The following is a 12433-nucleotide window of genomic DNA, read 5'->3' as shown; positions in this document are numbered from 1 at the left end:
CATGTATGCATGAATACTTGTATGTATGCTTCAGTTTAAATTATGTAGCTTACTTAATAACAACAAACCACAGACTTTCCGTAACTTCCTATTTCAAGCCGGCTGTTCCTAACCTTATTTCTGTGTAACTGTAATGGTTTAGAGAGTAATTATAATTAATAATCTCTTTGTATCACCAGAGTCTAAGCCTTTCAGTTCCCTTGTTTTATGAAACATCTACAGATAATTAATACATATTTATCCTGTGCCCTTGGTACAGGCATTTAGCTCTCAATGTTCCTGCTCATAATACTGTAAATAACATAGATTCTCTGGAATGATACAGTTTATTTATGGTAGACAATAGTTAAGCAGTAATTATCTGAGGGCAGTATATTTTGCTTTTTAATTCACATATGAATAGTTTCAGATTGATAAGGTTGTGAGTTGTATTATATTCATGGAAAGAGGGGTCCAGCATGTGGGGCCTTATCAGAAGCTTCTGTTCTGCTGGCCTAGCTCACAGGGTCACAAGCCACCACACTACAACTAGGATTGGATCTTGTCTTGGGTCACACTCTTTCACAAAGAGTTATTAATTCATGATAAATTCTCACATAAAGGCAGCGAGCTAGCAGAAACATTAGCATGCCAGGTGAAATGCCTAGCAGCATTTCATCTGTCTTTATGTTCTGAGTTCAAATTCTGCTGAGGTCAACTTTGCTTTTCATCCTTTCAGCGTCAACAAATTAAATACCAGTTACATACTGGGATCGACCTAATTGACTGGCCCCGCCTCCCCAAAAATTGCAAGCCTTGTGCTGAGAGTAGAAAAGAATATTTCTATTAATATTTCTAAAACATTCAAGGCGGTGAGCTGGCAGAAGCGTTAGCACACCAGGTGAAATGCTTAGTGGTATTATGTCTGTCTTTACGTTTTGAGTTCAAATTCAGCTGAGGTCGACTTTGCCTTTCATTTTTACAGGGTCGATAAATTAAGTACCAGTTGCATACTGAGGTCCATCCAATCGACTAGCCCCACCCCCCAAAATTTTGGACTTTGTGCCTAGAGTAGAAAAGAATAATTTCTCACATAAAATCTACTTAAAACTACTTAATCCCTCACCAAATCATTTATCATCACATCACAAAGGTGCATGGCTTAATGGTTAGGGTTTTCAGCTCACACTTGTAAGGTCGCTGGTTCAATTCCCAGCAGTGTGTTATGTTCTTGAGCAAGGAGCTTTATTTCACATTGCTCCAGTCCACTCAGCTGGCAAAAATGAGTAGTAGCCATATTTCAAACGGCCACCCTTTTCACATCCTGCATCACACTGAATCTCCCTGAGAACTACGTTAGGAGTACAAGTGTTTGTGGAATGCTCAGCCAGTTGCAGGTTAATTTCACAAGCAGGCTGTGCGATGGGGTGCATCACATCACATAATGTGCTCTTCCCCTCTTCCTCTCAACTTCTGACCCCAAATAATCCTTTTGTTCCTTTACTGGTTTTGGTTATTGGACTACAGGCCATACTAGAGCACTGCCTTGAAGGGTTTAGTTAACCCCAAGTTAGCTCCAAAACTTCTTTTATGTCTGCTTCTTAAGTTATCATTCACTTTTTGCTGAACATTAAGTTACCGAGACATTAGATGAATCACTGTTAGGGTAAAAAAGTATCTTTAGTATTGATGTGGGCAGGACATGAACAAAGATACTAGGGATGTTTTAATTGAAAACTGATTTCAGTAGAGCCTTTGATAACATTTTTTGTTTATGCTGCTATTGTTTCACAATTAGCAGTAATAGCTAATTAGACATTCAAATTTAAACTATGAATTCATTTGGTTATTGCACATCTAAGACAGATTTTGATTTTAATCCCAAAATATATAATCTTGAATGTGATAATCCCATATGTTGAAATCTTAAAAGACCAAGATTCCTGAAGGCTGAAGTCCTGAAAAACTACTATCCTAAAACATCAAAATCCTGACAATATAATTCACAAATGATAGTAGTTTCGAATTTTGGCTCAAGGCCAGCAATTTCAGGGAGGGGATAATTTGATTAGATTGATCCCAGTGTCCAACTTTATTTTATTGACCTTGAAAGGATGAAAGGTAGAGTCGACTTTGACAGAATTTGAACCCTAAACATAAAGACAGATGAAATGCCACTACATAAAGAGCCTTGAAGAATGCTACTAAGCAATGTTTTTTAACCTATGTTCCAACAATTCTGCCAATTTAATGCCCTAATGATGATGATGATGATGATGGTGGTGGTGGTGGTGGTGTTGATAATGCCTTTGATGGTGATGCTGATGATGCTGATGATGATGATGGAGGAGGAGGTGGGAAGCAGAAGAAGAAGAAGAAGGAACAACAACAAGTCTTAAAGGATAATATATCTATTCATTCCTAATATGTTCTGACAGAAGATTTGAATGTGAATTTCTGATGTCTGTTGTTCACTTTTGAATCTGCCAGAACATATTAAGAATGAATAGATACATTATTGTTTGGATTTTTGTTGTTCTTCATGCACCCTATGAATAGTTCTTAAAGGACATTTAGTTGAGGTTTTAAAAAAATGATTCATATAAGAAAAATATTAATAAGAAGAGATACATACTAAAAATATGAAAACATATTAAGAATTATATTGGAGACATGAGGAAATTAAAAGCATTAAAAATATGAAAAATATTTTTAAAAAGTTGAAATCTGTATTGTATTATTGTATTAATTAGCTTTTAAACTTTTATCTTTCACCGTTAAGTAGTCTTGTACGTTTGACTTATCACAGCCTTTTCATGAGGGAACATTTTCACAGATCTTTTCCATTCTGCTGTAGGACATAGAGACAAAAATTAGTGGTGAGATAAAAATAATTCAATGTGATATAAAGCAGTAAATGTTACACAAATTGCGAAAGTATAGATTCAAATTACCAATGCGTACAAGGGGAAAACTGGCTTCAAATTGTCAACCTTGATAGAAGCAAGGTACAAATGTTCATTTATTAACGCCCATTGAGTAACTGACATAATACTTTCTCTTTGAGTGTAAAATGTATTGTGAAAGAAAAGAGAAAATAAACACACTTCTCTTCAAAAACCTACAGAAATTTTAGACACTGTTTTACTGATTCTCTTTACTGAAAACAATATTTTTTACATGAGTTGAGAAAAAGATTTCTTTATTTTTTGTAGACTTTTTTTTTGTTTTTTCTTGTTTTTTGTGGTGTAGATAATTTAAGCAAAGAATGAGTTGTTTGAACCAGAGAGAAAAAGGGTGAAGGAGAGAGAGGATAAAGCAAACAACTTATTCACTCTAGTTTATCAAAACAAACATTTTTCCCAAAGAAAGGTGAAGATGTGGCTGTGTGGTTCAGAAGTTTGCTTTCCAACCACTTAGTTTCAAGTTCAATCCCACAATGTGGTACTTTGGGCAAGTGTCTCCTACTATAGCCCAAGGCCAACCAAAGCCTTGTAAGTAGATTTGATAGATGGAAACTGAAAGGAGCCCATTGTATATATATATTTTTGGAGCACTCCATTGGTAATGGCAACGAGTGTCCCCGCTGATACGATCAATGGACCAGCCTGCTCGTAAAATTAACGTGCAAGTGGTTGAGCATTCCACAGACATGCGTACCCCTTAATGCAGTTCGCAGGGAGATTCAGCATGACACAGAGTGTGAGAAGGCTGGCCCTTTTAATTACAGGTGCTACTCATTTTTGTCAGATGAGTGGACTGGAGCAATGCAAAATAAAATGTCTTGCTCAAGGATACAACACGCCGGGAATCGAACTCATGATCTTACAATCGTGAGCCAAATATCCCAACCACTAAGCCACACACACACACACACACACACACACAATTTAGTGGTAAACCTTATTCAAGCAAATGCAATGTCAGTATATGATGTATTATAAATTTTCTTTATTAGCTACAAGGACTCATATACAGAAAAACACAACTGAACATTAACTGAGGTTAGATTGATAAGTTAGAGAAAGGTAGAGGAAGATTGAAAGATATCTAATATATAAATGGATAAATTAATGTCATATATCACAAATATTTGCAAACATAAATATAGCAAAGTGTGATAGCGTCAATAATTAAAATGTCATATAATTGAAATAACAAAAAACATGGGAAAAAAACTATTTGTTGGATTAAGGTAGAATACTCCACTTTCCTATCCACTTACCATTGCTTGTATTACCTTGTGCATTCAAAGGCACCTGTTAGCATTTTTTGAGTCAGTTAAGATAGAGGGACAACATTTTTGGAGTCATTTAGGATATAAGGACAACATTTTTCTGAGTCAATTAGAATAGAGGGACAACATTTTTTGAATCATATAGGATAGAAGGACAACATTTTTTTAGTCATTTAGGATAGAGGGACAGCATTTTTTGAGTCATTTAGGAAGACAGGACAGCTATGTTTTCTAAGTAGGATTGTTTCAATTTGTTGTTTTTATTTATTTTTACTAATAGCTTGTCCTTTGGATATTTCCTGCATTCCAAACTCAATGTTACTTTTATCTCATCAAACTGCCCCTTGTACCATATAGATGTAATTTTATTTGTTAGATGTCAGTGTGATTCTCCCTCACTTCTTCATTTTCTTTATTATTATTCTGAGGAGAGGCCTCATTGTTGTTTTCTAGAAGTTATTACTTACTTGCTTTAGTTGTTTTGTATTAATTTTTCCTTTTTGAGAATTTTTTTATCTTTTACTTTCATATTTCTCCTAACAGTTTGGATACTTTCATCTCCAACCATTATCTCTTCCTCATTACATAATGATGGAATGATGCTACTGATTGCTTCTGCTAAGGAATCAGCTTCTCTGTTTGTTTATAGGAATAGTTATGGGGTGATTTCCTTCACCATTCCTAGAGCTATGAGTGATAGTACTCTTCTAACTGAGGCTTGTTGTTGCTGTGTTGGCTAGTCTCTGTTGTTTTTCTGCCTCATTTTCTTGCCCAGCCTCTTCAATTCTTCAGAGCAAAAGACTCTAAGATGGTTCTTACTCTGATATATGTAGCAACTAGACTTTTTGCTTGACACCATCTATCTCATGTCCTTTGTCTCAGCATTCTCAATTGGGTACAGTTTCAGTATGGCTTTCTGACCTTCAAGGATCATTAAGACTTGTAAATCTCCTTTGATATTCCTTGACCTCTTGCTACTTCTCATTATCCAAGCTTTAACCACTTGCTCGTATTACAATATAAAACTAATGAGCAATCATGGATCCATATCATCTCCGATGTCTTTTATGATCACCCTTGTAATTCCTTGCCTCACATAGTGGGACACAGTGCATGGGTGGGGGAATATTTAATAATTTCAGCCTGTGTTTTAGTTGAGCCTTTGATTTTAAAATTGCATCAGATACTACCATGAATTTTCCCCAAGATATCCTGGGGTGCTCCTTTTACTTGTTGCTTTAAACATAATTCTAATTCTGTGCCATCCTTTCTAAAACATAAATATATAATTTGTGCTTTGCTCTCTCTCTCTCTCTACTCTCTCTCTGTCTGTCTGTCTCTCTTTCCACTCTCTCTGTCTCCCCCTCTCTTTCTTTCTCGTTCTCCCTTTCTCTGGTACCAAAACACCTGGTTTTACAAAATTCTTTCAACTATTTTTCTTTTTTCCGGTAACTGTGTTCTAAAAATTCTGTTTGCATTATAAATGAGGCAAGCCACTACATGAGCAATTTAAAAGATTTGACCTTGTGTGAGTGTTGTTGTTATTGCTGTCTTCAGAATTATTTGTTAGGCTTTTTTTAATTCATTGTCCATGAAAATGTTCATTGTTTTTTTTCTTTTTGTTCATTTATTTTTTGTGTTGTCTTTTTCACCTTTTTGCTATTGCAATATTTTGTCTTGTACCATATCAGAATTTGGTAGCCACTTTCAATGTAAAAAAATGTGGCTATTATGTGGTAGTAAATAAAATAAATTCTTTAATAACAGACCTTTTCTTCAAATCTCTCTCATGTATCATCCAGCCATTTTTCAAATATCTCTCAGATTATCTAAGATGGATAATCTTTCCATCTTGCAAAAGAGACACATTAGGTGAAATATGTCTCAGAAAATAAAGTTAGGATCATCTTGAGTAGAATACTTTTGATCATTGGTCTGCTTGATGAAGATGACTTGGGGCTAAACATCAACTTTAATGCAAGCTTTACTATAATGTAAAACATGTTATTATTGACCCCTATCATATCATCATTTTCACCCTCACTCTTACCTCTACTACATAATCATATCATCATGCCTCTCACCATACCACATTTATCCCTGTCACTATTACCATTATCATCATCATTGTCATTATAAAGATGACAGCAATCATAATTGGATTCGTGTAAAAAAGAGACAAAATCTTAGAACAATCTTTGTTGCTCCTCTATTTCTAGAATGTCACTTCAGAAATTGAATCTGGTAATACCAAAATATCTGATGCTAGCAGCAAAGGCAAAATTGTAATGGAGGCAACTACTGGGCAAGGTCGAAAACTGATACAAGATGAACTGAATGCTTTGAATGAAGATTTCGTTGAGCTCAAGAAAACAGCTGAAGCTCAACAGTCTAAAATGGGTTAGTATCTCTCAGTTCATCTCTCTCACACACACACACACACACACGCGCGCACGCACACACACACACACACACACACACACACACACACACACACACACACACACACACATTGTATTGCTGTTCCATATGTTTTTAATCAGTTAATTTCTACAATATTGTAACAATATAAACAAGAGGCGAATGGCACAACTGAACAATCTCCAAAGTGAGAAATGCCATGACAATTCTCTAAAGATATCAATGGACATCTTGTGTAATAATATATTTATACCCTAAGGTTTTCTCTAACAGAGTGTCAGTGCTAAACAAAAGACATTTATTGGGGAGCATTCCTCTTTTGAGTCAGTATTTTATTTTATTGTACATGCATAACATTACTGTTGGAGTCTTTTAACTTGATGTCATAACAAATTTGTCTTCTTATTCTGCAACTGTCTTTTGACTGGGTTGTGTGAATAGCTAGCAGATATCTTTGTTTACCTATCAGAAATACAAATCACCTCTAGACATTGCATCTGCTTTCTATCTAGACAGGAAGTTTATACAAAAAGGACAATTAAATTTGAAACACATATTTAATATTTTTATACTGGATACTTTAATATTGGAGATACCATAACAGTTAGAGTTGATTTTTCATTATGTTTATTTTAGTGATAATATGTAAATTCTTTTAATCTCTTATATTTGTTTCCTGGATAGATGCAAACTCAGAAACCAGCCAGTTGGTTTTGACAAAAGAATTACATCTGCCTGAGTTGATTTTATGCTGCTAGATTTGAAGCCAAAGCTTCAAGAGTTCATGCCCTATCACTGATATTCCATTGTGGTTCTGACAATAACACTTAAAGCTTAGTAAAAAAAAAAAACCTGAAATCCAAGGAAACTGATAGTTTGCATCGAATTCATTAATTTGGAAGAAGAATCTGACATTTTGCAACTGATTTTAAGAAAGAAACATTTTTGCCCTCTTGCAGATGAAGGGTCAGTGCCAAAATGTCAGCTTCTACTTCTCTTCATGGTACAAAAACTTACCAAAATTCACGGACTAATTTCAGTAGTCAACTCAGCTTAGATTTAACTACATATTATGAAGAATTCCGCATAGTTAACAAGTGGCTTGTTAGCTTGCAGGATTGAAATCAAGTGTTTTTATATGCCCAAAGAAAGCAATAAGAAGATCATTTGATGTAACATCCTTCAGATCATTACATACTTGGAAATAATATGTGACTTGTTATATCTGTGTATTACTGATTTCTTGACATTTGTTTTAAACATAATTTTTCAGTCAACACACAATTACATCATACTATTTACTTGACTTATAATAATTGCATTACATCTCAGTCATTATTATTTTTGATAAATATCCTAACTTTACACTTCTCCCATTTTATTTTCATTTTTTGTAAACAGAAAAGATTGGTCAACAGTGGAAAGAATATGATGCCACACAAGAAGAAATAAACCAATGGTTAACTAGCGCAGTCCCAGCTCAGAAAACCTCTTCTGATTATAAATATTCTCTTGTAGACATAGACAAGCAACTTGAAGATAACATGGTCATTTTCTTTTTAATTTCTCCTTTTCATTCTTCTAACACTCATGCTGAAACTGTCAGCTTGTATTCTATGATCTTTCCTTGTGTTTGAGTATTAACTTAGCCATCACTGTTAAAACAAATTAAAGAACTGTGTGTATGTGCTTTTGGTATATTATCAGGATTATGTTCTGTCTACAGAAATACGTAAATAAAAAAATGTTTACGTTTCAACATCTCCAATTTTTCTTATGTGAAATATAACTTCACACTTTGTCTTATGATAGGAACCTGTACATGTTATTTACTTCAATTTATTTACAACATCCATAGTCCATACAGATTACAAATAGCTGTAACTTCCTATCCACCTTGTAAGAATATTCAAATATTAATCAGTGTTCAGAACTGTTTGTTCTTATCTTCCTTCAGTGCTTCAAAAGGCAGGTTACTGTAAAATTTAACTTTCATTTCTACATGCTTTGATACTTAACCCTTTTCCAAACCAGATCTCTTATGTCAGCCAATACACTTTCTGTTATAATATACTATACTATGTTATCCCACAAGCTGTGTTAAATGTAACTTGATAGGTGACTTAATCTCTCTGGTTCTTGATGTTGCTTGATACAAGTAATAATCATATTTGTTATTGCTTAAAATCTACTGACCTTCTCTACCCCTGCTGACCTTCTGAAGAGAAATTACTATTTAAATCTTTCATGGAACCTCATAAACAACCTACTATACACACTTCGGTTTCTCATAAATTTCCTATTACCCTATTGGTACTTATTTAATCTGGTAGAACTCAAGAGCTATATTGATTTTTGTTGGATTTAAGCCCAGAAAAGTGATCCAAAGAGTTCTCACCATTTGTTTTTGAGAACAAATGTTTGCATTGTGTAGTTGTCTGGCTTTTCAATTCTAAAAGTCGATGAAGCAAAAGAAAAAAAAAAAGGTGTGCCTTTTCTCACAGCCCTCAGTATTGTGTAGGGAGGTAGGAGGGACCAATTGCCATCATTTATTTCTCTTGATACTTTTAGGCTCATTGTTGGAAGACTGATTATCAACACTGGAAAATCTGTATTATATAATGTTCTCATTTATTTTTAATCTCTTTTATTTCTTGGCAATTCTACAATGTGTAATGTTCACATTTTAGAAACTAAACTAAAACAAAAAAAGCAAAAAGCTACAAAGAATTAAACAAAATTATGAAATAATCCTTTATCTGCTTCATTTCTTTTTTCTATTTCTCCATTTAGAATTGTTTAGATTTGTAAAATAATTTTTAGAATTTATAATTTTTCTGTTTAGCTACTTTATTGACATTTTAGCCATGAGACTATAATAAAATCTAATAAAAATTAGAGTTTATGAGAAACAAAAAACATAACCTGTGACTTTAAATCTGTTTTATTATCAGTTATGGCAGCATTTGAAAAAGAAATAACTGATGATAATTGTAATAGGTCATGTTGATAGTGATGACGATAATGGTGATAATATGCACTGAAAATGACTGAATACACTTGGGTGGCGCATCTGTAAAAATCATTATTTTATTATTTTTTTTTTGTTTTGTTCCGACTTTTATTTCAATACACAGATGTTTTGATATTTTGTCAAATATTAGATTGTGATTACAATAAATGTATCGAGTGTTTCTTTTTAAAACTGACATAAAAATTCATCTGAAATATTTACAAGTATTTTCATATGTAATATATATATATTGATTTCTTACTTTGAGGCAAAAAGCCACTAATCTATCATATTACAGAAAGAGTTTCTGTGACTTTCATACCATTCTTGGATGTTTTATCAGATAACACAGACAAATAAATAAACCCAATGATGATTGTTCTCTTCTATTGCGTGCAAATTGAAAATACATCTGAGATTAAAAAGAATACTTATTATTACTATTATGGCAGAATCAGTAGAGCTATGAACAAAATGCCATGTGATATTTCTTCTGGTTCTTTATATTCTGAGTTCAAACCCTTCTGGAGTCAACTTTATCTTTTATTTTTCAAGGTCAATAAAATACAGAACATATCAAATACTGGGAGTGATGGTATTGACTGACCCCCTCCCCTCAAAACTTCTGATTTTGTACCTAAATCAAAAAGACAATTCAAGCAGCAAGCTGGCAGAATTGTTAAAGAGTTGGAATATAGACTTTGTAATATTTGTTCCAGCTCTTTATGTTCTGATTTCAAATCCTGCTAACGTCATCTTTACCTTTCATCCATTCTGAGTCAATAAAAGAAATCATAGTCAAGTACTGGAGAGCAATAATAATAATATGGGCACCCCCTGCTCCACTCAAAATTGCTGGAGTTGTGCATAGATTAGAAGTATGTAATGTGTGTGTGTGTGTGTGTGTGGAGGAATCTAGAAAAGCATTTACTCAATATTTTCACTTTCCCTTCTTTTAAATAAGCTATACATGAATATAGGCGCAGGAGTGGCTGTGTGGTAAGTAGCTTGCTTACCAACTACATGTTTCTGGGATCAGTCCCACTGCGTGGCACCTTGTGCAAGTGTCTTCTACTATAGCCTCGGGCTGACCAAAGCCTTGTGAGTGGATTTGGTAGACGGAAACTGAAAGAAGCCCATCGTATATATGTATATATATGTTTGTGTGTCTGTGTTTGTCCCCCCAACTTCACTTGACAACCGATGCTGGTGTGTTTAGGTCCCCGTAACTTAGTGGTTCGGCAAAAGAGACTGATAGAATAAGTACTAGGCTTACAAAGACTAAGTCCTGGGGGTGATTTGCTCGACTAAAGGCGGTGCCCCAGCATGGCCGCAGTCAAATGACTGAAACAAGTAAAAGAGTAAAAGAGTATAGGAGTTCTGTGTCATATTTAAAAGATGTAAACAAATATAACACATTTCCTTAAGCAGGCATGCACATGTATATATGCATATATACGTGTGTGTGTATATATATCTGTGTATATAGCATATTGATATACTTGCTTAAATATTCATTAAGACACATTGTCATTGTATATGAAGACAAGCAGATTGTTACCCATGTTGCTGTGACAACTACTCATGCATATTTAACAAATAAATAATAATAATGTACAGTAACAGTCAGAGAATATAATTATAAATACACTAAAAACACATTAATTACAATAAATGACACTAATAAATACACTGCAAATTACTTTTTATGTTAGTGACTAATGCAGTTTCTTTTTCTTCTCTTTTAGCAATACTTGGATGGAATAAATGCCAAACAACCAATTTTAGACCGTCTTAGCGAGCAAGCTGCACATCTGTTGCAGTCAGTGTCAAGTGCAAAGGTGGCATGTAAAGTTGCACAAACTACAGCAGCATATTCTTCAGTTGCTAATACTGCAAAGGTAAAGATTTCTTATACAATTTCTTTATTCTCTCTCTCTCTCTCTCTCTCTCTCTGTATGCTTTGTGTCTGCCCTGATTCACCAGACTTAATTTGGAAGTTTCTTATTAACGAGGGAAGTAGTATTAATACCAAAAGGTAATTTTTATATCCAACTTTAACATGGGTGTCTTGTTAGAATACGAATCTCCCAAGGCTAACAATTGCAGTATGTTTTAACAAGACATCCATGTTAAGTTTGGATATAAAGATTACTTTCTGGAAGGTTTTATGCAGATACTTAAACTGCTATAATTAAGCATTAAATCTCCTTGCTATTTATTAAAAAATATACCCTGTATAATACAGTACTGGATATATTATGTTATAAAGAAATATGTAGATGGTCACAGCAAAAGAGAACATAAAAAGCAATGTTTGACTTGTAATTAACTATAATAACTTATGATATCCTATAATGTGTGTGTGTGTGTGTGTGTGTGTGTGAAGGCACATGGCTTAGTGGTTAAGGTGTTGATTCACAGTCGCAAGGTTGTGAGTTCAATTCCCAGTGGTGCATTGTCTCTTTTATTTTACATTGCTCCAGCCTACCCTGCTGGTAAAATTGTGTAGTACCTGTATTTCAAAGGGCCACCCTTGTCACGTTTTGTGTCATACTAAATCTCTCTGAGAATTGAGTGTATGCATGTCTGTGGAGTGCCCAGCCACTTGCATGTTAATTTCACAAGCAAGCTGTTCCATTTTGGATCAACTGAAACTTTCATAATTGTAGCCAATGGAGCACCAGTTTTATATATATGTGTATATATATTTGTGTGTGTGTGTAGACAGTGATATGCAATGTTTACCAAAAAGGAAAACCATAATTGTCCCTAAACATAAC

At 34.1% G+C, this 12433-nt stretch overlaps 1 protein-coding gene across 9 annotated transcripts in view; it reads left to right on the top strand.

Annotated features, from left to right (window-relative positions):
* The window catches only part of LOC106881484 (muscle-specific protein 300 kDa), an 815448-nt gene that overhangs the window by 431210 nt on the left and 371805 nt on the right, over positions 1 to 12433 (top strand). For all 9 annotated transcript variants that reach the window (XM_089350452.1, XM_014931925.3, XM_089350453.1 and 6 more), the window contains 3 exons: positions 6436 to 6616; positions 8039 to 8184; positions 11399 to 11551. In XM_089350452.1, the coding sequence (XP_089206578.1) occupies positions 6436 to 6616; positions 8039 to 8184; positions 11399 to 11551 (480 nt within the window). The remainder of the gene's footprint in view (positions 1 to 6435; positions 6617 to 8038; positions 8185 to 11398; positions 11552 to 12433) is intronic.

Source organism: Octopus bimaculoides, chromosome 4 (assembly GCF_046866305.1).
Source record: "Octopus bimaculoides isolate indiv1 chromosome 4, ASM4686630v1, whole genome shotgun sequence".
Lineage (NCBI taxonomy): Eukaryota > Metazoa > Mollusca > Cephalopoda > Octopoda > Octopodidae > Octopus > Octopus bimaculoides.
The sequence above is the reverse complement of the archived record's forward strand: the minus strand, read 5'-3'. Positions and strand labels throughout refer to the sequence as shown.